General features: G+C 37.2%; 2 protein-coding genes across 11 annotated transcripts in view; one reads left to right on the forward strand and one right to left on the reverse strand.

Annotated features, from left to right (window-relative positions):
• Positions 1 to 5,614: 5,614 nt before the first annotated feature.
• The window catches only part of LOC112460695 (echinoderm microtubule-associated protein-like 2), a 35,587-nt gene continuing 14,073 nt past the window's right edge, over positions 5,615 to 27,128 (reverse strand). The window contains exons 1-19 of one of the 10 annotated variants that reach the window (XM_025025491.1): positions 23,512 to 23,770; positions 21,065 to 21,357; positions 19,350 to 19,580; positions 17,000 to 17,156; positions 16,574 to 16,687; positions 16,068 to 16,196; positions 15,275 to 15,343; positions 11,779 to 12,084; positions 11,439 to 11,511; positions 11,109 to 11,315; positions 10,740 to 10,977; positions 10,399 to 10,556; positions 9,776 to 10,033; positions 9,269 to 9,406; positions 8,944 to 9,060; positions 8,197 to 8,220; positions 7,715 to 7,802; positions 6,372 to 6,598; positions 5,615 to 6,234 (exon numbers count right to left, since the gene is read on the reverse strand). In XM_025025491.1, the coding sequence (XP_024881259.1) occupies positions 6,109 to 6,234; positions 6,372 to 6,598; positions 7,715 to 7,802; positions 8,197 to 8,220; positions 8,944 to 9,060; positions 9,269 to 9,406; positions 9,776 to 10,033; positions 10,399 to 10,556; positions 10,740 to 10,977; positions 11,109 to 11,315; positions 11,439 to 11,511; positions 11,779 to 12,084; positions 15,275 to 15,343; positions 16,068 to 16,196; positions 16,574 to 16,687; positions 17,000 to 17,156; positions 19,350 to 19,580; positions 21,065 to 21,116 (2,712 nt within the window). In that variant the 5' untranslated portion in view covers positions 21,117 to 21,357; positions 23,512 to 23,770 and the 3' untranslated portion in view covers positions 5,615 to 6,108. Of the gene's footprint in view, positions 6,235 to 6,371; positions 6,599 to 7,714; positions 7,803 to 8,196; positions 8,221 to 8,943; positions 9,061 to 9,268; positions 9,407 to 9,775; positions 10,034 to 10,398; positions 10,557 to 10,739; positions 10,978 to 11,108; positions 11,316 to 11,438; positions 11,512 to 11,778; positions 12,085 to 15,274; positions 15,344 to 16,067; positions 16,197 to 16,573; positions 16,688 to 16,999; positions 17,157 to 19,349; positions 19,581 to 21,064; positions 23,771 to 26,816; positions 26,923 to 27,128 lie in introns of those variants that run through there. The other 9 variants (XM_025025492.1, XM_025025495.1, XM_025025493.1 and 6 more) reach the window with 9 other exon arrangements.
• Positions 23,809 to 27,128, forward strand: part of LOC112460696 (MD-2-related lipid-recognition protein-like) — a 27,037-nt gene continuing 23,717 nt past the window's right edge. The window contains exon 1 of the mRNA XM_025025500.1: positions 23,809 to 23,909. Within this exon, the coding sequence (XP_024881268.1) occupies positions 23,824 to 23,909 (86 nt within the window). The 5' untranslated portion in view covers positions 23,809 to 23,823. The remainder of the gene's footprint in view (positions 23,910 to 27,128) is intronic.

The following is a 27,128-nucleotide window of genomic DNA, read 5'->3' on the forward strand; positions in this document are numbered from 1 at the left end:
GATGACTTGAACGACCGAATGGCCAAGCGGATCCAGAAGTGCTTAACTGCTCGGCGAGACGGCAATGTGTTGTTTCAAAACTGCTCGACAGACCGCCTCGATCGGCTCGAATTAAATCTGAGAAGCATAACGTCGTCGTCATTTTTTAGAATGCAATCTCGTTTGCCTCGATCAGAAAATAAATGGTCTTTATTGGTATGACAAATCCGAATTTTATCTTGTCGCTGCATTCATTCCCAAACTGCAGATATAATTATTACGTCAGACTGAATATCTGATGTATTCGAACTATTCCTTCGAAAATAACATTATGCAATAAATATGATATATATAAAAGTTATTTTTAAAATATGCTAAATACATAATAAAAATAGTTTTAATATTTACTGAATATATTTCGGCAGCTAGTAATTTATACATCTTTTTTATATTTTCTGTTTTATTTATTTTCTTATTCTTGCTTATGAATCCCTTGAGTTATGTTAATAATAAATTAAAGCTGAATATATATGGCACACATGAAATATAATTTTAGATATTAAATAGTTGCAGATGGTTATTATAAAAGTAATAACTGTTTTCAATAACCTACGTTTAAGAAAATTGTTTTGTTTCTTGATCGGTTATGAATTTTGCACGTGCACCTTTTACACGTCTCACGCGAGGGACTAATTAACGCGTAATTTATCGGTCACCCGTCGACGACGAAAAGTGAACGGCAATGACAATGTATGTACGGCTACGGCAGCGAACGAAGTTCAACGAAGGGAACAGCTCGCGAGTTTACGTTCATTCATGGCTGTCGACAACGTACACGTTATCGAACAAAGCGGGATTATTTATAAAGCAGCGAACGAATTCGATCCTGCCGTTTCTCGTAAACGAAGTTATTTTCGAAAGTGACTTCGGGGACCCTGTCAAGGAACGCGGCGAAGTAAATCCCCTTTCCACCTCTCCGTGACATTTTCAAACTCTCTCGTGTCACTGTTAGAAATTTATTTTCGTGATCACGTGAAAAAGAAATGTCGGCCGACGCCTCCTGCGAGCGGTCCCGAGCGTCGATCGTTACGCCGGCAATATTGTAAGTTTCTCTTTCGCGCGAACGTAAATTTTACGACCATCTTGTGGCCGTCTTAGTTTTGCCGCGCTGTCCCGAGGTTATCTCGTTTTCTCGGCAGCGCGTAATTTTAACGGCGATTGTAAATAAAGACGCGCGGTGTATTTTTATCATACATATGTTCATATTTAGATGCAATGCTTATTCAAATATAATATTTATGAAGTGTGCCAGATAAATGGTGTAGATAACAAACTAAAAAAAAATTTGTTAAATTAATATTTACTATTTATTTAAACGGAAGAAATTATCAATTGCTTTTATCTCACAAGTTTTCTCCTCAATTTGCAGACACATTATACGTTTAATTCAACAATCGCATTTTTGTCCATATTAAATATTTAATGTTCTCACTGCTCTCTTCCATGAGATGTGACTGACCTAATCATTTTTTACTTTATTCGCAGAAATTATTAACAGTATTGTAGCTCTAATAGTATTGTCAATCTTCGACTGTAGGCCAAAGAAAGTGAGCGAAGCGAAAGTGATTGTCGATGCCGGATGCGTTACAAAAATTCAACATTGCTCGCGGAAGGAAGTCACGTCTTCGGGAAGTAAGCCCAGCCGGAAAGAGGTGCTCGACGCGAAAAGAGCTCGATTGAGACGGCTTTTCGAATGCGACGCGATCGATTTGGAAAATTCCCTCCGCGAACTTGGATACGCTTTCGTTCCCACGCAACCTTGACCTTTTTCGTCGCGTTTCTTTCGGTCCCGCTTACGACCTTGAAGATTAACGGATCGGTATTAAACGCCCCAGCACTTTCACCGCTTTCGATTTAAACCGTACTTGGGCGCTGTCTTTCCCAACGTGTCGCCGTAAAATCGTCGTTGAAACATTTATAAAGAATTTGAAATTTTTTGGAGATTATTTCTACGTCAAGGATATCAATGCAAGACTCAACTGCTCGAGCAAACCGAAATAGGAATAGTTTTTATGTTGCAAATGCAATATTGATAACAATAATATAATAAATGAAATTTTTTATTGCATTTTAAATATTTGATTATAACCTCGATAAAAAATTTCAGTAATTGAACAATACTTTCACTTAAAAGATTGTAATTTTCATAAAATTTATAATCAAGCTATTTGAAACTGTTTAATCCAGAAAGTTTGGATAATTGTAATCTTTAGATTTTATATTTACAATATTGCTTAATGTTTTCATGGACAGAATAGCATCTTAATAGCATATACTAGATTTAAATATTTCCCTTTTTTGGGTTGTCTGTGTCACGAATGCGGAGCGAGTATATTAAGAAACGATATAATTGTTTTCGCAGCATGCACTTTCATTTAGTGGCCAAATATTTTCACTGTCGTTTCCGCTCTGATTCTGTGCGATCTTTCGTATTATTCAGCATGTGGCATTGGACCTGTCTGTACCAGTAAAATGAAGGTTTGAAAGCGGTGTAAATTTGAATAATTTTTATGGCTCATGTAATCTTGATGTAACAAAAAAATGCTGAAGAAGTAATTATGTAAAAAAAAATAGCAGAAAATTGAACAATCTTCTTACGAAAACTTTGCAAGGCAAGGTAATATGAAATAACGAAACGATTTACAGTATTTAGTCAAATATAAGCATGATTAATGTAAAAAATAATATAGCTAGCTGAATCTTCCATTGAGATGGATTACAAAACAGCAGATTTGCTTGACTTCTGCTATCAGTCCGTTGTCACACGTCTGCAGTCTCTGTCGATGAAATATAAGCTTGGTATTGGCGCAGTTGATGCTAATCCGCTGCAATTTATTTCTCGAGTTTACCGCTAAATGATTAATATTGCAAACATTTAGCTAACTGAATGTGGAACCTCCGTAATTAATTCTCTTAGCTGTCTTTACTAGTTCTTATTATATTATATTAATAATAGAGCTATTTTATACAACGAATTCATATAATTATTGCGTGATGTTATATTGAAGATGATTTATTATCTATTGAAAGTACATACACATGATGTATACGCATACACGTTACCGTATAACATAAATAAAATATATAGATATATCTTACACGTTGACGATGAGTGAAAATAAAGTGATTATCCTTGTTCTGTTAGACTTTGGTAAAATAGTTCATGCCAAAAGGGAGGTAAAGGAGAGAAGGCATATATATGTATATGAAACGCGCCGAAGGGACGCTATGACGCGAGCTCTTTCATATGTACATTCACGTGATAGGCGTACACCCGAAAAGTATTTCTTTCATCGTCCGTTCCTCTTATTATTTTTTCCTTTGTCGTGAGAAAATCCGTCGTCGAAAGCACATTCGTCAAATTGCGAATTATGTTACGTACTTTTCTATTGGACGGCATATTACGGCACTGTGAGTCGTTTGCTTATTTTTCCCGCGGTTATAGGTCCCAAATCGGACCCTTCGCGAGCGCTTAGGGGCTATTTCTTCCGACCTTCTTCACTTTTGTGCTTCTGACCGCGAGAAGCCTCGGTTCTCCGGTTCACGACGAGTTTTCGTACGTTCTGCGAACGTATTCCGAGATTCGTCTTTAGGTCTCTCGCAATACTGCGTTATCGCATTCAGAATATATTTAGGACAATTAACATGATTTCAAGAATAATTCGCATGCCTATGCGTACGTGCGTGCAAGCATATCGTTCATTTACGAATCGATATATCAAATTTTGCAAATATGTAATTTAATCTCGGAATAGTACAGCACAATATCTGTAAAATATATCGCGCTTGCTTAATAAATGAAATAAAAAAGTTCTCTGTATCTTGAAACAAATATCAAATATTTGATTTTGCTCGAATAAAATTCAATCACCTCATGTAATGTATTAATTTATAATATATTATAATATCAGCGAGGTAATTATTTTGCTCTATCTATGCAATTGTTTGATTATAAAGCCCCTTGCACAATAGGCGATAGCGATAGCGATAACGACAACGACAAGCTATATCTTTGTCGGCAACTTTGTCGCTGTCGCTATCGCTATCGCTATCGCCTATTGTGCAAGGGGCTTAACAGTTTCTATTTCAAAATCTATACTCGTTAATTAATGTACGATATATCATGTACGCGCGAGTACGCATCATTTTCACAAAAATAAAAAAGTACATCCATTTACGTATTATTCGGAAATATATAAAGATCACTCGTTGAGCTCTTCGTACGTGTATACGAAAGCAACTAAAAATAAAATAAAGTTCTTCATGTCAATCAATTAACGATTTTCGCGATTACCATCAATTTCTAGAAAAAGAAAGACTTCCAAAAATATTAGAATACATTTTCAAAGAATAAGAAATAAACAAAAAGATTTGTTACAGTAAAGCGCCATATAAAATATTCATTTCTGTGTTTTTCATTAATAATATGAACATAAATCATTGATAATATTAACAAAAAATGCACCGTCGAAAGTCGCCCTCAGAGTAATCATATCAATGTCCATACAGGCGTTTGTCCATTAATATTGTGCATGTTGGACACAATGGTACACTGTTGGAAAATTTGTGTTAAATATAACATAAATCGCATGTCCCATAAACGGTCCACTCAAATTTTTGTGTTAATTTAACATAATATGGATGTGTTAAATGGTACACCGATACTATGTTAAAATATTTCAACAGAAAAGAAATGTAATTCTGATCGTTATTTGAGGTTTATATAATTTTGTGTACAATTAACATAACTTTTATGTTGAAGTTAAGATTGTAAGATAAAATCAGATAAAATCAACATTCTTTTTCTGTAAATTTTTATTCCCACTTCTGTTATAGAGTAAAATCAACACTCTTTTTTTGTAAATTTCAACACATTTAATAAACTTAAAATGTAAAATTATTAAAATAATTTAAAGAATATGTTAAGGGATCCTGGACAGGGGACAATTACCGACAAAAACAGTCAGAGCTCGTTCTTTGAAACGGCTTTATAGATCGCAAAATTCTTTAACAGGAGTAAAGCATAGGTACTAATGAAGAGTGGGAATATAAAAAATTAGTGATAATTGAAAAAAAATGTAAAAATGCTGTCACCCCTCATAACCATATTTTCTAATATAAACAGTTGTATAAGTTATATGTACGAAATGAAATGTTCCCACTCTTCAGAATACGTGCACAAACAATAACGTACCGTTGAAATTGAGATTGAAAGCCTGGAAAAAAAATTAGAGCTTCGAAGAAATCGTGTATATTTTCCACAAAAATACACACGCAGGCTAGTAAGCAGAAATGGCGCAGCAATCGAACAAAGACAGATGTCATTTCGTTAGACAAAGACAGATATAGGAAAAACAAAATTAGAAATGTTGACATTATCGACATCGAGGAAGTTCGGCCGTCACTCCAGCATCCCCTTAAAGTAACACAATTTGAATGTATTTAATAAATACATTCAAATTGTGTTACTTTAACATATTCTTTAAATTATTTTAATAATTTTACAAGTTTGTTTAGTTCAATTAACATAGGAGGCATATGTTAAATCTACACATGTATGTGTTGATTATTTTACACAAAAAAAATTTTAACAAGGACTTTTTTTTAACAAACCTACAAAAATTTTTCAACAGTGTAAGAAAATATTATATCGGTGCTATCACATACTGACACGAGAAAGAAACACGTCCGCATACGCGGTGCATTGAGTTGCTTTACATGCGAGAGTATATATTCAAGTCTTTGAATATCTTCCGCCTGATGACAAACGTATTGAGAAATCGAGGCGTCAGGTTAATCTCCCGCTCTTGAACAAGTGGAATCCTCTTAAGAACATTCATGATAAAATACATCACGCGGCGAACGATATCTTAATGTCGGGAAATCGAGGTGCTAGGACGATTCCCTCGTCGACTCTTTCAAGAACAAAAGCCACAATGCTTAAGTCGTCGATTAAGTAATTCGTGCGACATTTTTTAGTTTTAAATCACGACACGTTAACATTCTTTTATCTCCTTAACTCGATCTTGAAGTGCACTTTTAAGAATCATTCGCTCGAAATTGACTCGCTTAATTTACTATCCACTGGAGAACACTGGTATCACCGCCGCCAGTTGATACCAATCGGGAATCATCTTGCAAGAACGAGACGTTCGTTACGTGACTCGAGTGGCCGCCATAGGAATGGTATAGTGACTGAAATAGAAAATTTCATTTGCAAGATCTTTATACTTCTTAATATATATGCAATACTTATTGATAAGTTTTTGATAATAATGAGAGTTTAAAGGTTCAGTATAATATAAAATAATTTAAAATAGTTCGAGTGTTACCTTCGGCTGGCACGCCGGATGAGAGAACAATTTGACTTTTCCAAAATCATCACCCGTAGCTAAAAGCTTGCCATCGCCACTTCGTGTGCAATTATTCACGTCAGTTCCATCTGCGCCTTCCGGCCAGATGCCTATTGTCTCGAACGATATCACGCAGGTATGGGTTGACCAATCAACATTTCTCAACATCGAAGACTGTGGAATTTGACGGCATACACCAGGATTCCCTGAAAATCAGAGAAAGTCGTATGTCAGATGTGCAACATTATATTCCTAATTTAGAGCGATATACATATATTATTACTACTCCATTGTCTTCATTATAACAGCTGGTTATAATGGTGCACATTTCCTTACATTTTTATTTTTTCTTATTTTCCTGTACGTGGATAAGAAAGTTATCCGTAAAGAGCAGCTATAATTATCGACAAATTATAAGAGTTATAATTTATATAGTATACTACAATAATTGTATTATGCTGTATATTTCATATTATAATTGTCTTATAAGCTTTAGAATTTTTTTCTTTTATTCAACCCGAACTCCCGCCGCTCTACAGCGCAAAAGGTAGAAATGTGTTCGCATATGTCAAATAATTACTTCGTTAACGACGTTGTAATCTTCAAGGAATTTATTTTTTTAAAGATAAAGTAACCATATGGGAAGCCATATGGAGAAAATAAACATTCCAAGGTTCATGAGATAAAGAGAAAACGCAGAGAAGATTAAAAATCTTGAATTTCAAAGGGTATTCTTCGGAAATTTAAACATTTCAAACTTCCCAGGTGGTAAGAATTCATGCTCTATTTGTAAAGCACAAATATATAGAGAGAAAACTTCGAGCTTCAATCATTTAAAATACTAGCCCCTTACATCCAAGAAACTAAATATGGTCATAAATTATTCTTGAGCAGTCTTGGGGCGCGTTTCGTTACTCGCATGATACGCATAATGCATCACTTATTCTTGTTTAACATTAGTTGAACAACAATAAACAACGAAACGCGCCCTTAGATATGGTCATAAATTATTCTTGAGCAGTCCTAGAAAATATTTTCCGAGAAAGTATAAAAGCACAAAGGATCTAAAAAACAAAGGAAATACAATCCCGAGGTACATTGTTTCTGTAGTCTTTTAAAATCGATATTTTTCATTTGCTTCAATATCCAATAGTCATACTAGTAACAATGTTTGAACATGTTATGACAATGTGACGGACATCCTTTCTTGATCTTTTCTAGTAATTATCTTCTATACTCTTTTTCCTTCTTTATTTTCTCTGTTTTAACTTATCCCAAATTATACTGAATTAAATTAAATTATTAAAAATTATTTTACTTACAATAAAGCAGCTCATAGTCTCCGCTGTTGCTGCGTAAGTACTGACCATCCACGGACCAATCCAAATGAGTTAGAAAACTGGAATGTCCCTGCAATAAAGAAAAATCCATATGTTCACACTGTACGTACATGTGTTATCAACTATCACAATAAGTTACAGATATTGCGTTCTTGTTGCCAGCTATAGAATATTAGATAATCAGTGTGTTATATGGCAAATTAACAGCACAATTCTATCATCTATCTGCTATCATATTGTAATTACTTTATGCAAGCAATGCTTAACGTGCGTGCGGGTGCTAAGAAGTTAAGTGGAAGTTTAACTGTGTAATTAACAATATTCTACGATCATGTATGAGACTAAAGCGAGGTACGTCGCGTCACGTTTTTTAATTGTGTGAGAAATTAGATGCGTTTGAAATAATTTCGTGCGCAACGCGACGTCCTTTCTACGTTTCCGAGTGGCCGAAACACAAGTCTTACTCCGTGCCTTCGAATCCGCTTTGGCTAGAAATGGAAAAGAATTGTATTGAATATTATTAGGCTTAAGAATGTTTACGGGAAATGGCTGATAAAACGTATTTCGTCATACTTGTCATTAGTTTGATAAAACTATTTAAATTACATGTATTTACAAATAATTTTACCAATTATTTACAGTTTTGAAACGGATATTTAAATAATTATTTTAATAATTGTCATAGTAGATTATACAATGTAGTGAAAGAAAAATGGTTTAGATTTCTTTAAAAAACAATGGAAATAAACTTAATAGATGACAATTAAAGGTCATATTTTTCTTGCTGGTAAGGCAATTATTTTTATCGCAATATTAAAGCCATTGAGTTATTAATGAATGCTATTTGTAACTAATTATTCATTATAGGCAAGTAAATATGTACACACATTAAATCTGTTATTTACATTATTTACAAGACACTCAGTAATATCAATTATGTTACAATAAGATGAATTAAAATTTTCAGGATAAAATTATGCAATTCATATAAGGGAATTTTAAACGAATATAATAATTTATAATAACGAAACTTGTAACATGAAAAATACATTTAGAGTTAATAGAGATACATAACATTAAGTTTATGAAAAATATTCTGTTTAATGTGTTAAAATGGTTTTATTAAAAAATAATATTCATAGAAAATATTAGAATTTTACTGATGCTGTAATGAGATAATAGAAAATTATTATTAATTTGCAATAACTTACCATACATCGCCCAACTCGACTATATTTGGTCGCGTCCTCGTTCACTTGATAAATGTAAATGTAATTATCTCTGGAGCCGAGAGCAAGCAAAGAACCATCGGGCGAGAATTGAACGACCTAAAAACCATAAGCACGATGTAACAAAGTACGAATTGAAAAATAATTTTTCGTTGTAAATTTTTATGATATACTATGCTGTCATAAACATTTAATTTAATTGTTTTGTCAAATATGATCGAATCAGACATAAGATCGAACTGTTTTCATTTATTTCGACCCATTTTAAAAAGCTATAATTACATAATTCAACATTATATAAACGTACCTGAATAGGCTCGGAACCGTCGCTATGGTGTGTGTACAACTCTCGCGTCTCGCTATCAATTGCCAACCATTTCCCGGACACACAGCCGACGACTATGATACTACCATCCGGCGAAAAAGCGATACTTTGTGCTTGCTCCTAAACAATGTATAAAAACCAACGCATTTTTATATTGTTTTTCATTTCACATTGATTTATAAGAAGAAACTATAATAGTTATTTTAATTGATTAAATATATTTTATTTTATACCAAAAATCATATCTTTAAATATCTTTTTAAATAAAAATGATAATAAAAATTAATAAAGTAAAAAACAATTGTTTCCGTATATTTCTCTACAAAATAAAAAAAATCGGAAACATTACTTATCTTATTTCATTAATTTCCGTGATTTAATTAATTAAAGTTTTTATAATCAAGTTTTGTTATTTCTCAAAATGCATTTTTGGTTGTTTGCGGGATAACGGGAACAGAGTGTGCTACTAGATAAACAAACGCTACATACCCCGATGTCTTTGCTCCACACTACGGTATGACTTAAACTGTCCCACATCTGTAACAATCTGTCGTGTCCCGCAGTGGCGAACTGAGGTAAAGTCGGATGAGCCGCAAGTCCCCAAACTTCCTCGGCGTGACCCAACATTGCGGGATTGAAACCCATGTCATTCTCGCCAACGAGAATGCAGTTTCTCGTCGTGCCGATTAATAATTGAGTGCCCCTTCCTTCCGAGAGCGTTCGAATTCCACCAAAATGATCCTCAATCTATCAGACAAATTTTATTATCTATAATGAGTAATCTTGACCGTTTATGAAAATAACACAAGTAGGGTAAACTCGAATAAGATGGCCATAGAGGAAAGATGGCCAACTCATGTTCCATTCGATGTTTCATGGCGAGCTAGATTGAAAGAACATGGGTTGGCCATGCATCTTTCCTCAATGGCCATTTTACCCGAGTTTACCCTAATAGAAATATGCCTTTTATGGTCAGGCTGGATCTTTGTGCTTATTACCAAAAGGATAATGAAATTTTATTATCCTTTCGGTATCGAAAAATATATTGATAATAAAGTTGAAAAAAAACATGCAAATAAATTTCCTCTTAAATTTAAGTCTCTCCGACTTGCCTGAGCTTCTTCTCCCGTCAGATTCAAAGACGCGTCAAAATACAAAATCTTGCCGTCCTTCCCGCCTCCCGTAATAATGTTGCCATTTTTTAGAACACATATGGAGAAAATCGATCCTTCGTGGAGATTTCTCACTAGCCTTGAAATTGTGTTAGTACCTAAAAAAAAAGAGATATAGTAAGGTATATATAATAGATAGGTTTTTTATCTTGAGAGTGAATTAATTTAACCTTTCAGTTCTTTTTTTTAATTAATAACGACGAAGATAATTTTTTCCGATTCTTTACATATTTAACGAAGATTATTATTATACTAGATACTATAATTGTTAAGGAGACTACCTCGAGTCCAAACGATGATGTTGCCATTGCTGTCGCCGGTGAGGACGTCGCCGTTTTGATTGAAGGCGACACAGGTAACGTACCTGGGCTTATCTCTGCTCTCGAAGATGCCCATACGTTTATACAACATGCCGCCGTTGTCCAGGGACCAAAAGGACACGTGTCCTTTTCCGCAGGAGACGATCTGGTTACGTTCCAGCGGATGCCACTCGGCGCAAACCACCGTGTCGACAGAGCACTGCAATCAACAGTCATCAGCCGTTAAATGGCCTGCTTCCGGCCGAAATATAAATCATTTGCAACATTATAAATATGCCGCAATTTTTAATAATAGCGTCATTACGCGCGTGTCAAATTATCGTCGCGTACCTTCGTTTCGGTCACTTTGGTGCCACGATCGCTCTTCTGCCAGTCCCAGATCGATATATTGTGATCAGAGGTCTCGTCGATGGCGCACAAATAATTTCCGCCGTCGGCCTTGGAGAATGACAGGCAGCAAATCGATCCGTCGAATTCGCCATTGCCGATCACGCTGAGAGTCGTCAGGCTCACGGAGTTCCATATTCTTATGTGTGGCTAAAATCCATATCGACCCATCTATAGTATCTCATTAATTTATCTGCTACGTTTCATTATATAATTAAAATAACTTTCTATTTTCTTTATTTTTTTATATATTTAATATTTTCATAATTTTACCATAGCATCCCGGCGATCTGTCCCGCACACTTGTCCTGTGGCGACAACCAATTTGTTAGGATGAATCGCTATGCTGTATAAAAAAAATATCAAATTAATATTACTTAACATATGTTCCGTAATTCTTTATTTTATAATAACTGACTAAAGAACATTTTATATATTATAATTTTCTTTTGTTTCATAATAAACAAAATTAAATAAATTTCCTTTTCTTAGAATAAAAGTTTATTGTGTTAAAATATTAACGACTGAATATTTTTATTACTCATGAGATATTTAATTATCGTAGCATTTTTCTTTGCAAGAACTGGATATTACTTCTCAACTTCTCACTCACCATTTAACATCGTCCGTATGACCTAGGTAATGTCTCTGGCTGTGCTCCTCCATGTTGTACAGAACAACGACTGCCGCGACGAAATATACGATCTCGCCGGTCGGCAGCAGGTGTAAATTGCTGCGGCAATCGCGCCCGCGGTAACCGTAAACCCAGTCGAGCTTCAATTTGCTCTGCGGCGGCGTGCTAACTTTGTGAAGGTCGTAGGACTCCATCATGGACGTAGGGACGTAAAGAACGACCGGTCGGCCGCGCAAATACATACGGACGGTGCCTTCCTCCTCGTTGTACTGCATGTCTCTAGTACTACAAAGAGATTACATTTGTTTATTTGTTCATTTCGTTAAATTTCACTTTGCGATCGATATTTCGCGCGTATGCGTTCAAGGACTCAAAATTAAGCTGAAAATTGTTTTCAAGCGACGAATTTCTCACAAAAAAGTGCACGAATTGAACAAATTTATCTAATCAATAATTTTTTTTCTGTCAGCAACATATTTTTTCACACTTTCTACATTTAAATTTCCTGAGAAAAAGAATTTTTCGTTCTAAAATTTTATCCCTCGCTTTCTTGTCTTTAATCTTCTAATTAGCGCTCATAGTTGAAAGGACGTGGTCCTAAGATACAAAAGCTGATCGATTGAAGCTGTCTTAGATAAAGTTTTTCTCACGTATCGCAAATCGATAAGGACGATGATTTTCACTTTATGTGAACTCGTCAAGAACTTCGCTCAATCCTGCTCGAATTCGTGTTTCAACTGGCGTACTCTCTGATCACACTGTTCGCGCTATACTGAGCGAATTCGCCAGGCTTTCTGTGTCGATGAGGTCTGGTAACCGCGACGAATGACTCACGCGAGTAATGACTCGACTTTATTACTCCGCGAAGCATGCTGCGCCGTTACGTCAATTTTAATTTTTTCTATTTTTGGTCCTTCTGATATCGCATTATCACGCACGAGGTATTTGCTCGTCCCGGGTTCGATCGAGGTCCTTGGACTCGTTTTAATCTGATCTATACACGATTGAGGACGAGGAGGGCTGCTTTATAAAGCAACGCGTAAACGGTGCCTTTTTTTATCGCGCTAACACTTCAATGTTTTTATTCCGGTCTTTCAGTTCGTGGGACGTGTTTCAACGAAGCTACGAATTTTTCACGATTTATATCCTAACGATTCTGATTCTTTAATGTATCCTTCGAGCGTGAAGCGTATTTGAAGGAAAAGATGCCACGCGGTGAGCCGAGCGAAGCGAATCATCAATGTGATTGAAAACATGGTAGCGGAGAATTTTAGCCTTGACCAAATTCTTCGTGAAATGCAAATTCGGGGAGCCTTCGCTACTTTTATCTTCACATTTATTATAACGTTTACAAATTTTATTTGACATTCGAGATGTAAGAAAAATTGTGCACGAGAAAATCGTAAATTATTCATTAATTGAAGCAATCCTTATTATATATTGAATCATTCTGTTTTTAAAGATATAAGCATATTTCCACATAAAATTGAACGCACGTAGAAATGATTACAGACCGTCACGCTATCAAGCAGTTGGAATCCAGCTTGTTTACATATCTTCACGGTATTATTGACTCTGTCTGATCAATAAATTCAAATGAAGTTCGCTCGCCCGCAACAATGCAACGAGCGGGCAAGGCTAAAGCACTTCCGAGTGCATTTTTTGACGTTGAACGATGCGGGAAGGCAACAGGTACGAGAGGAGGACCACGTGGTTAACGGCTCATTTAACGTCGTGGTGCGAAGCGCGCCATTGCGTTACCGAAGAAAGTGAATTGCGATTCCTCCTGCTGTTGCACAACCATGCATACTGCGTTTCCTGGTGTGCACGACGTCACGGCTTCACGAGCACGCCGGAAACGTCAGCAAAAAAAAAAACGACGCCGTCTGAAAGCGTCCTCGGGTAGACGATTTTTCAGTTTCATATCTTTACAAAGGATAGGCGATCGCGATCATAATGTGCTAATTACAAATATCTACTTTGTGAAATTAATATAAAATTTATTTACGTGGCTAAAATAAATAAAGGTATACGGTACGCAAATAAAACCACTTACTTATCTTTCGACTGTCGTCATAGAATACGCTATCTTTAACATGCATATACCGCAAGATCGTATTATAACAGAACTAGTATTGTACATGCTTACTGTTATAAATCGCTCTCACAACAGTTCCCATAAAATATAAATTGTAGTTGTACTTTATTCTTTGTTTTATTCGCGCGAGAATGATTCGTAAATACGATAAGACATTTTCCGCTATGCGTATCAATTTCAAAACGAATAATCATATATATAGTTTCTATGGGAATGCGATTAAAACGTGCGATTAACTTCGATCGCGATCCAAGCACGGTGCAAAACAATCTCAGGCGTGATATTTAAATTTAAAATGTGGCTTTTATGTCTTGTACATACGGTATCGCATCAGGTATGCACGCCCCTTTGAACTGCACTTTTGCCAAGCTGGAAGTTTCACAGATCCTCAAGAAAATCTGTGCGTGACACTGCATGACATTTGCATGCGACATCGAAGGTCGAAAGTAACGCGACCAATTAATGGCGTGCCAATGCGGTGATAATATGTATTACGTGCTGTGTGCTATGTGCAAACGCATGCGGCACGATAATTTCCCGTTTAACGGGCGTTCGTTGCAATACCGATCGACGAATCGGCAGGCGTTAGAAGTTAACACACGTTAGAAGTTAACACACGTTAGCACAAAGCAAAACTCTTCTTTGTTGCGTTGCAAAAATTATAAGTGCAGTGAGATTGGTTCATCTTTATGCATTCTCGGAAGATTTTTCATCAATTTATAAATTATAATATATGCGGCAATAATAATGCGAAGCACGACAGCTTCGAGAAAATCTTAACGAAATATTCAGATAAAATTTAAGATAAAATTTAATAATTTAATTACGTCAGGCATCTTTCATAATTTCTACGGAATTTCTATCGAAGAATTAAAGAAGAATCGAAGTATTAAAATAAAAATAAAAATTACAAATTCCAAGATGTTTTATCAAATAATTAGCGCTATTATAAAATTCGTGAAACTTCTCTTTCAATATTCCCCGGATTTCCATTTATTCGCTTCTTGTAAAGAGATAAGCCGTAATTCGATCCGTGATCTACGAAGCGAGATCGGGATCAACCGCCTCCGCGATCGCATATCTCGTAGATCGTGTGTCATGCAGATATATATCACGGCGATAACCCGCAGGAAATTCTACACGTGCGTTTAACGCCCGTGTTTTAAGCGAGGCTTTACCATGCGCGCTCACCTGCGGAGGGACGAAATTGCATCTTAAAGACCGTTCGGGCGCGCACGTGCATCGGTGAAGCGCGTGCATGCGTGCGACCTCGCGACCACTGCACGGCGGGTCGCCGCCTAAACGCGGCTGCGAGAAGCCCAGGTACGGCAAATAAGTTGTGTGTAAAGTATAGTCTGGTATATATATATTATTTACCCGTGCTTGACGTTGTTCATCGCCGGTGGCTTGAACAGGTTGAACAGGGACTTGGTGGACGCAGACAATCTATAATGAATGAAAATGCAAACGAAAACCGTGCGGTGCAAAACAAAACAAGATAGGGCGAAGGGGAAGAGAAACGGAGAACCGTCTCTAATGCGATCGGCGTGTTTCCCGCGTACTTGAAGCTTTGATCGATGGATCTACAAACAAAAATTCTCCACCGATTCAGTGCGCTTCAAGCATAATTTCAGACGTACGGGAGGATTAGAATAATGAATCTTCTCTTTCCGAACAAATTAGACTCGCCCATAATTTTAAAGCCCATTTTAGATACGACTTTATAATTAAAATGGGCTTTATGAATATCACAGACTTATTTCATCCTTGCACATAAAAGTCATCAATTTACTGTGTCTCCTTTTTTGCTATCTATCTGTAAATTAACTTTTTAAAGATACTTTTTTCAAGTTGCATTAATATATTTATTAATGATCAGTATGAAGAAAAAAATACTATTCAATTAAGTTCAATGTACTATGCAGATATAACGCAAGAAAGAGGCACAACAGCACATAAAAGACGAAGCAATAGTAATTTTCTGACCAATGAAATATAAGAGACAGTAGCTTCGACGGGAAAACGCGCTCGATCGCTCGAGAGAGGAAGCAAGAAAACTTGGCGGTGATAACAAAAAGTTAAACTCGTGTGATCAGTGAAATGTGAACAAAATTACAAATAGCAGGCAAACGGTGCGTTTTACTGTTACGTTTATTAGCTGCGAGCTAACCTGGTACCGACGAGCTGGGAATTGCTTCCCTGGTTTTGCGGGGCGTGTGTAAAATCGCCGGTGGACGACCATCTCTTGGCTCTTCTTAGGCTACTTTGTGGCGGCCCGTTTGATCTTGCCGTGGGCGATCTAAGACATCGAATTCAATTCTCGTACAACAGCATCATGCAATATATACACGCATCGCATAACGTCGTAATAACGCTCTAAGAACATCAAAATACATCGCTACTAATTAAACAGCGAGCGTTCATTAACGTGCCGATAAACACTGAAGAGAGAACATATACATGCGCATATTTATCACGATCGTACACGCAACACACAATTAATAATGCAACGAAAAATATTCAAAGTTCTTGCAATTGGGACGGAGAATTAATTTGGATGGATCTAAAATTCGTATTTACAATATTCACACAGTTTTGATTTCTACTTTGTGACACAAAATGCAACAATTTAATTTACGGTTTATTTTACATTAAGTTATAGTTTAGATTCCCTACCTGGCTACAGGCAGTGGCGTAGCTCTAGGGCTTGGCGATGGCACCGGAGAAACACTACTACTACTCGGACTATCAGAATGCAAAGAGCCCGTTGACTGATAGTGGACGGATCTCCTAAAACAAAAAGTAATTAACTAAAACAAAAATTAAGCGCAAATTATCGAAAAATGTAGCTTGAATAATAAAGTCGAAATTAATCAAAGAAAGAGAAAGCATGTGGAAACAAGTGGAAAGACATCCGAGATTTTTGGACGCTGGAAAATATTATATAAAAATTGTATAAAATTTTTATTTAAATATAAAGAATTATCCTTCGTGATCTGTATGTGTTTGGCAACCTAAGAAACTGACCATCCAGTTTTAGGTCTCTCGAGCCCTTGGCCGATATCAAACACAATTTACAGTGTTAGTTTTTAAGACTCTCACCTTTGAGGAAGTTGGGTGGGATGCACGTAACTGGCGGGCCGTCTCGGACTTGACGTCGCGTCGCGGACATCCTGCGACGATCCCGAAGAAGAGGAATTTCTGAGACCACCGGTCTGGCGCAGCCTCAAGTCCTTCTGTGGCACCGAATTTTGACTACCTGAAAATAACTTTGTCTCTCATTCGGAGTATTTTGAGCGAATAAAAAAAGTATTAGATATCACAGATGCTGATCTGTTTAAAATATAAGATCTTTAAACTTCAGACATTGCATAAATAATACGCGACGTAGCTGCGAAACGTATAGTCCGGATGATTGGGTTTCAATAGCAGGGTAACGGTGCGCGCGATATTCATAACGCCTTCCGCATATATTACAGCTTTCCTGCGCGTTCATCAACTAATGCTAAGAGCTAAGATAAGGATGCTGTCGGCGTAGTAATTTATGCACGTGCAGCGATTCTCGTTTTCATTTCCTGCAAATCTGTCTGACAGTAGGGGCCAAAGGAATATTCGCATGCTTTCAATCGCGGGAAGCGAACGGAGAGAACAATTAGAAAACTATATTCGCGTTCGCGAGCTGGCACTTCGATCGCGCGAGAGAATTAATGAGCGTGGGACAAGGATTTTTGCATTTTCGTTTTAATTGCGTTACTTTCTCCGTGAAACTTGACTACGGTAACGAAGTTCGATTAAAATATACATGTGACATAATGCATAAAAAGCAATGGAATGTTTATGACGTTCCACGAACTGTCACACATATTTTAATAACAAATAAAATTAACAAAAAATTTGTATTTTTAACATGTAAATTATACAGTATTTAAATGTACGACAGTCTGTGATGCGTGTTTTCTCTTCGTCTCGTTAGCGAATTCCAGTATTCGCTTCGATCATCCCCGAATTCTCGTGCAGAATGAAGAATTCTCTCCCAAGGTCTGCACGAATGCCGAAGACCGGCGAATAATTACGCGAATCCATTCACGTTTCGTGAGCGGGTTTCTCGATTGCGACAGGCGAAACCGAACGTGACCTTAAAGCCGTCGCGTGCCAACAGGTACAACAGCCGGCTCGAGCTTCATTTTCAGACGCTCGGAACACTCGCGGTCTCGCGAGGCTTCCCCGCATCCGCAATTCCTATCATAACGAAATTCTAGAGGTATCCGCGCGCACGAATTCGCCGGAAGTACACGCCTGACTTAGGTTGCATGTCGTGCACGATCGCCACTCGCACTTACGTCGACGTATTAATTCGCGCCTCGCAATAACACTGCGCACCGCGATCTCACGATGTGATATTACGTGTCAGGGTAAAATGGTATATCCTCGCCGTATAGATACAATCAATGCTCCTAGTAGGAAACAAAAAGAACAGTGTTGTGTCATTTGTATTCTGTATAGTAAAAAGCAGGGGATGATCCAAAATTTAAAGAAGGGAAGAAATAAAATTTCCCCTCCCGATCGTGCTAAGATATAATTCGAGTCAATTAGCAAAATTGGAAGTAATTTCTCATTATTAATAATTATTGAAGTTTTGACGTATATTGAAATCTTTTTGCGAAAGCAGCATTTTGATAATATTCTAATTCTTAGAACCGACAATTAACGAAAACAAAAATTAAGTATTTGATAGTTATCCTGTTAAACTATTGTCGGTATTAATATATACTTGTCTTTTATTATTGCATGATTACAATTGGAAATTGTTTCGATCATCACGAGAAATAGGGTGTGTATTTGCGGCCTGGTTACCGGCGAAGGTGCGGCAAATCCGATGATTGTTTACGGATCACACATCGATCCAAACGAATCAGAACTTCTCTTTCGTTATCACTGCAAACGTAAAATACGATCTAGTCGTGCCTGTCAGTTTTCAATTCAGGTACGTTGTGATGAAATTCTAATTATGCGTGATTATCGAGAAATTAACAATTAACTTTTTTAAATTTCTATTATGTTTCCATTGTATGTCGTGGAGTTAAAATTTATAATGATTGCTTTCTTCTTAGCAAAATTGTAACAAAAAAAATATATAAAATAAATAATCAGGGAATAACTATTTACTCCAATAAATAAATATTTTAATATCTAACTATACGATAACACAGTACAATAAAAAGTCGACATATTATGCTCTTGTTTCCAAAAAATCTATTTAATCTTTTAATGAATAATTATTAAGTCTAATTAGTTTATCTATTAATATTTCAATTCATTATTGCTTTGTCTCAGCATGTTTTATGTATGAAAAATTGTTTATATTCATCGAATCAAATTATAAAGCATTTAGGCATCGCGCATCGTTCGTTAGGCGGGCTTCCATAATCAATGTGCACTTTTGCCAACTTACTTCTGAGAGGTACGTGGCCGTTCCTTAAGGGCGAAGACACCAACCTATCGTTTCTCCTCTCGTTCCTGTCATCCTCTCGCTTTTCTCTTGCCTCGAGTTGGGCGATTCGCCTTAGCGCGTCCGCCAGAGTGGCGCGAAGACAAACTATCTCGTCCCTCTGCGCCAAGGATTGCCTTTCGAGGTCCGCCACTCTGCCTAAAAGGGATCCGGTCTCACACTCCAGCATCTCATCTGAGAACGTAAAAGGAAATTCCGTTTAGCTGCAGTTACTTGACTCTACTTGAATTTCGTCTTTTGATCTTTAACCTTCTCTTTAATCTTTTTATTATAAAAATTCCTCGGAACTTATTGTTATTAGTACAATTAAGGAATACATAACTCTGTTCTTGTTAAATCTTTCTTCTGCAGAAGAATGAATTTATGTAAAATGGATTTAAATATACTTTTCATTAAATGTTAGAACAAAACGAATAATCTTATACATCAGTAACAGGACAATATTACGAATGGGACTTAATCTTGAAAATAAAACTTATATATAACATTTGTTAATAAAAAATTAAAAAATTGTTGCAATAACATAATATGTCTATAATTTTTATTTTACATTATATAGAATGTGTATTTATTTTTCTATAATATCAATAAAAAGCAGTATTAAAAATTAAGAAGTGATATTGTTGTAAATATGACACATATCTTTCTGTTATGGCAATATTATTTCCGCGAGCAATGAAGTCGCTAAACGTGCTTCGATATCATTCTTATCAATCGCACGATAGATACATAAACCAAACCCTACGATTAGCGCGATAACATTCCTATTTTACAATGTCGTATATATGTAGATAGATCTAAATATTATAAAGTTGATACAGTTCAGCTGGCAGTGAGAAAGCACGCGATGTATTTGATTGTCTAGCGTTATTAAAAAAGTGTCCGCTTACGAATTTCTTCATACCGAAATAGCGCGAACTGGGTCACGGTTTTCTACGCGCTGTCAAGATAAAAATTAAACCCCCTTCCCCGGCGTCGATGCCGGGCGAACCACGTGGTACCGACTAACCGACTCGTGAATTGTGCATGCGTGTGCCGAGCGTTTAATTTTGCATGTCTTATCGGCCGAATCTTTCGTATGTACTTTATGCCCGCGAACAGTATGAGTAACAAATATAAATGCTGTCGCACGATTTACCGCTGCATCATGTCGCCTGGCGGGCGATTTACAATTCATTGAATATATTAAACGGAAATCGGCATTCGAACTCCGATAAATCATCATTTTGCATTGTTACGTTATCCAACAAAACGACTTATCGTTGCTATAATAAATGCAAATCAATCTGTCGAAACGTTCTACACACAATCGAGACTTGCTTCCGCAGAAAAGATATTCTGCTAGAAAATTTAAAGCAGCGTTGTAACTAAATTTCATTGAAATAATATCTTCGAATATTTTTTACTGTGCCGCATTAATAATCCTACACAAAATTTATGTTTTATAGCATTTTTAGACATTTTGTAAAAAAAGAGAGAGAAAGATGTACTGCTTTGCCAAATTTATTAATATTATACACATGTTACATTATCAGACTGAATTCCTGTTAAAAATATTCGTCCGAGAATGTGTCGCGAGGTCGTGTACGGTTTTTCGCGACTCGAAGAAGTGGCATCTCATATAAAAAGAAAAGCCGACGAACTATTTTTGTACTCACGCCACGCTTGTTCCGCTTCGTCGATGGTATCCATCGTGTCCGGCGTGGACATTGCGATTAACTCTCGCGATGACCCCGGTGTATTAATACAATTCAATTGAACTGATTACCGAGCGCAAACAGAGCCGACGCACTTTCCACCGGCATATCTTACGCCGCCAATTGCAACAATTCTTTCTTGGAACGACACTAATATCCAGAGTTCTAATATTAGAGTTCTTTTCTAATTTCTTTCTCGTTCGACAAGTCAGCTCGTTTGTCCGCGACCCAAGTGACTAACTGCACTCGCATATCTGCCGGTAAACAAAGGCCAATAATATTTGTGAAAAAGGTTGGGGTCACACCGCAATTTGAGTGGTAGAAGAACGAGAGAAACGACGCGATGGAAAGAATGTCTTTCGCAGCTAAACGCATGAGGCACACGTTAATTGTGGTGAAGTTTGGTCACGGAAATTCTACGACGTTAATAATCACTCCGAAACAAAGGTGAAACGTCCTGTCTTCGTAGAATTAATTATCGGATAATTTTACCTCGTTATCCTTCTGCATCATCTATAATTTTAATAGGATATAAAAACCATAAATTATATTTGAACGTACAATTTTTAATCGGGAAGCACACGGAAGAAAATCTCCAAGATTAAAAGTTGTAAAATTATTCATATAAAGAACTTTATTTAAAGAAAATTATTTATGGTAGGAATTTTACACAAATATACAATTTCACTACACTAACAAACGTCCGCCAAGTAATTTGAGTGCCAATTAGTGTTCCACAATTTGCACAAGAGAGAGTCATCGAATTAGCATGATTCTTTCGTCACTTTGTGTAAAGAAAGGAAGAAATTATGAGAAATACAAGGCGAAATATCGAGTGGAACGTTATTTCCTACCGCTGATATTGTCGAAACTGAAATACGATCGCGAATGACGAGAATTCGAACATGCGGGTCACGTGGACTTGGCGTGTAGACGTATCCAGTGACGTTCCTCAAGTCCAACGCAGCATTGACTATTAACGGTTCGTATGTTAAACAGTCGTATTTTGAAAGTAAAATAAAAATTGACATTCACGCGCGTATGATCTTATGTAAATGTAAACGCCGCGTTTCTCTGACATCTATAAATATGCATTTATATGCACAAGCACGTGAACGTACGTTGCCGCGAAACTGTCGCGTTTTCCCTCGGCTGCGAATTCTTTGATCGATCTTGACGATCTGAAGATAATGCATTCTTGATTTAATTTTACTGCAATAATGTTGAAAGACGTGTGCCGCAAGTGTGTGACTTTTACACTCTGCCGTTAGTGTGATAACAGCGGCGATCAAGAAATGTTTCGAAAGCGAATCGTGCGTAACGATCCAAAGCACGTTTCGCATAAACGCGTGATATTTGCGGGAATATCGTTGAAGTTACGTAAGCGCGCGTATATCGTAACTTCCACCGCGCGTTTCGCAGAGAGAGAGAGCCCGAGGAAAGGAAACACGGAATTTCTGCTCCTCCCTTCCTCCGCGTCAGTGCTTTCCCCACTAGAAGATGCGATAACCACTCGACGAGATGAACGATAATCGACCGTAGGCTCTTTACCCTCGCACCTACACGACGTAGCTTCTCTTTGTGTCTCGTACCTTCAACGCTTTTCAGAAAAAAAAAACGCCTTTAATCGATAGAGTACTAACGCGGAAGCGACTCTCTTTTTTTTCCTTATGGCAAGGGATATAGCATCGACGGGAAATTTCTATTAGGGTAAATATTCCCGGCACAAAGCATGAAAATTGGATTATTTGTATAGCACGGAGTTTTCTCTTCTATTTGCGATTGAGGTAAAATTTTATCGCAAAAAATTATTATACGCGAGTTTTATTTTACGAGCATTTTACGTACCACACTCGTACATGTGCTGTTCGTGCTTAATATCTGTTCCAAATGTAAATATATCTATATCATAAAATATATTGCCGTTTTGTGAGTGATGACAGGCTGCGAATACTGATAAAAAAAATTGCTCATATCTCTGCTGTAATATCACTCCGCTTAACTTCTCGAACATCGGTCACAGAATTTACACAAAGATATAACGTTCGAAAAAATTTTGCAAATTGTGCAACGCAGTATCACGTACGGCAAACGTGGGCACGAAGACTTTTCACCTAGCTTCACCCTAGACCAGCCGAACGAACTCAATGCAACTGATATCCACTGATATCCGACAACCTCTGATGGAAACAACAAAACATGTCATCGACACCAAAGCCATTTCCACGGCAAGCGATCGACACAACGGAATCAACCCTGATCGCCGCCTGTAAACCTTTCACTTCGCACATGGTCGGAAAAGAGCGTAAAAGGGGTAAAACGAGCGCGACTGGTCGATCAAGATTTCTATTTCCGCACATCGAGTCGAGTAAAAGCGATTGATCAGGCCGAGCCGGGATTCATCGAACCTTCTGACGGCGGGAATTTCCGCGACGCGTCCCGCGGCCGACGGAAGCTCTACGTCGTCGAGACGCTTCCGTCTCGGAGAAACGAAAAACGGAAGTCATCCGGCGTGAGATCCGCACGACGACCGGTGTATATGGCCACTCGATTTCAACGACTATGTCGTACTACGTCCGCCCCTCGTGAGGGACGCCAAGTTCGACTCCATCGTGCCGCTGCTCGTATAACACGTGTGTTTTCCGTGCGGCTGCCCCAACGTTACTGTCAGACCGACTCCAGCTGCTTAGGCCGCGATCAATACGGTCTAGATAGTCGAGATGATTCAGATGACGGCGGGCCACGCCGTGCCATTGACTGTGGATAGAACGTACGTAGCGAACGAGATTTGCGTCGGTGATAATCGGTAAGTGTTGGTGTTTGCCCGGATTGAAAACATTAATTATCGCTTGATTTGCAAAATGGTGTTAATTAACGGTACTGTACGTCAGGTTTTTGAGCAAATTTGCGAATACCCGGGCTTTTATCTTCTCTGTGTATTTATCTCCTGATATCTTTATTTATTAAGAGAATTGTCTGAATATTTATTTCGTGTACAAGAATTTTTGCTAAATTTTTAGATCATAATTCAGCTACTTCTAAAGGGGGATTTTAAACGGCGTCTTCCGCTTTGTGTTTCTTTTGAATAAATTTTTTTAAATAAGAACTTTAAGTTGTTTTTTGTTTCTCTATTATAATTGTATTCAATACATTTCAGAGATTTTTGTTTTCATTAATTACTTCATTTATATTTTATACATATTATATTTATATCTGTTACTATTCATGTTTCGTATTTCAAATTTCTCTATACTGATTAATTTACTGGAGATATGCATTATTTAGAATATTCGGGGCATTAGATAATTTCGTGCACAAGTCTTTTAGTATTTGATGCGTATTCTTTCTTCGCCATCGTCCTAAATAAACGACGATCATATCCTGTCTAACGGCGCACCCTCTCAATTCTTCGAAATGGTTCTATCCCATATATTGCCGATATCGAACTAACCCATTAAAAACGTTACATCATCCCTAGGCACGATGCTCGCCGACAAATCGACGCGATATATCGCCGGGCGGGGTCCCGGCTTTTGTTGCAAAATTGCACTACATTGAAAAAGAATTGATAGAGGAGAAACGGAAACAAGGGGAGCGAATCGACCTCCATATCGCGTGACTTTGTAACTGTGATCAATTAAAAGAATTGAAACGGTCAATATTTTTTAATGATATGAAAGAAATAGTGCTGTGCATGCATTATTTAGCTATTAATAATTATCAGAAATATTGTAGTTAGTATTATATTATAATTCTTTGGAGAATGTGCCAATGGAGAGATCGAAACACTGTAACATGAAACGACGATATGAATCTATACGGTTCTAGGATTACTCCGAAACTTTCGGAATAATAAATTACTTTGAAGACAATGCGATCTTAATTACATCGTGATGCATACAAGCATTCTAATTGTATCTCTTATTTTTTTCTCTCTCTCTTTCTTTCAGTGCACTATCGGCTTTCACAAACTTTCAGGTTGTATAATGATTGCGCACATTATCATGAAAGTAACAACAGATAGCAAAGCCAAGTGATATGTATTTAAAAAGTTTTTTTTGTATGCCTAAAATTATAAACTATAAATCTGAATTTAAAATAAAAATTTATATTTTATGTTCAAAATACAATACTTTTCGTATTACATTTTTAAAATTACATATTTCAAATACATTTTGAGTATAGAATTTAATTAATCGGTTATATATCTAACAAGCTTTTTAGTTTGATATTAATTTATCTGCCGATAAATTAATAAAAATTATTACATAAATCAGCCCTGTATATTAAATTTCTGTAAAGATAGCGTTTGTGCAGGTCTCCCATCGTATTTTGTGTATCCAAAACAGAGCTGATGTTGCAGTAATCGACTGAAGGTTCGTTATCGACGAATATTTTTAGACAGAATCCGCAAGTCGATACGTGGGCGTAACCGCTCCGCTGTCGCTCAATTAAGCTCTTTAGAGATTAAGTAACGTTAAACAACGGGACGAACTCAATTGATGATCGTTATAAGTATAAATTGCCCATCTCACACTTCCGCGTTACGTCAATAAGTTATTGATGCCAAACGAGTTTTTCTAGGACCCGATTCAGCCTAATATTGCGATGTATAGTTACCATTTGATCTTTCCGCCTCTATTCCTGAACCTCTTTATCATCTCTTTTTTACGTCCAAGCAATATGCTTTACAGATATATCAGTTTTAATTTCTGATTTTTAATATTTACAATTTTATTTTTCCTGCTGTTTCTTTTTTTTCTTCATTTACATGTACAAACTTCTACTCATATTTTTGAACCAGTCGAACGTAAAACATTCGTTTTGTCCATCTTATCTTATTCAATCGCACATGTATGCGCCGTCAGATCAGATTTAAAATCAATTTTTCACGACGATGACGAAAATGGTTTCGGAAGGCAATCGCGCGTTTGATGGAGCGCGATTTCCCTTCGGGAAACCGAGATCAGCGTTTTCCTCGAGAGACGCGCCGTAATTCTGCGGTAAGCGATTCGAGAAGGTATTCGCTGGTGTATATACAGAAAGCGCAGGCAAAGGAGAAGGCGAGGAATTTCGTGAAATTCCAGAAGGCATGCACCGTTAGCTACGCTTCGGAGCCGGTAGATTGTTATTAATGAAAGAACAGGATGAGCGCTCGGTGGGCGCACCTACGGGTAACGTCATCGTACTACCTTGAATGGCTTATATAATGAATGCCACCGTTGCTGTAGACAGCGTAGACAATGCGTGCGTTACGTGACGCGTGTGCGAGCGTGCACATCGTTTCGATTCGTCGTCATTTCTTTTTAACCGGAACGCGTCCTTGTAAGCGAAGATTCCTAGTCGAATATTCTATATAGTCTCTGCGATTCAATCAGAGGCAATTTATCATTCCGCTAGAAATCAATGACACATAAAAGTCACGTGGAGAACTTTGTTCAATTCAATTGACTTGAAATTACTTCGATTTTAATGCGCATTATTTCAGAAGTTTTTCTTTTTTAAGATTTTTTATTTCTAATTTTTTCAAATCCTTTTTTTAAAACTGTTGTTTCTTTATTCCTAAGCATTTTGCGAGTCACCGCGATTGAGACGTTTAATTGGAAATACGCTCTAATTATCACGACGGGAACGCTGCAACTTTGTCGCGATTTTCAATAAGCAATTCGTCACGATAGCGCCGTCTTATTGTGCGAAAGCGCTGCAGTCTTACCCATTTCTTGCCTCGCGCTCTGTTCCGAATGCCCGTTTACGCGCATCGTTGACTCCGAACTTTCCTTTTCATACTTGTGGCAGCGCCTTGATTGAGGATCCCGCGTCTGCAACAAGAAAAAAGAGCAATATATATTATTGTATACGCGCTTGCATTGCGTGCGCGTTGCGTCGCGGTGCAACGGAATATCGCACGCGCCACTTCCGATCCGCGTCTTCCTATTAATTGTTTCCGTAATTACCGGAACAGGGACCGTCATTGTGCGAAATCATTGTTCGAAGACAATGGTCTTAGGTCTGGGGATACCGTACG

This window comes from Temnothorax curvispinosus, unplaced genomic scaffold (assembly GCF_003070985.1).
Source record: "Temnothorax curvispinosus isolate PA1 unplaced genomic scaffold, ASM307098v1 QBEX01010743.1, whole genome shotgun sequence".
NCBI classification, from domain to species: domain Eukaryota; kingdom Metazoa; phylum Arthropoda; class Insecta; order Hymenoptera; family Formicidae; genus Temnothorax; species Temnothorax curvispinosus.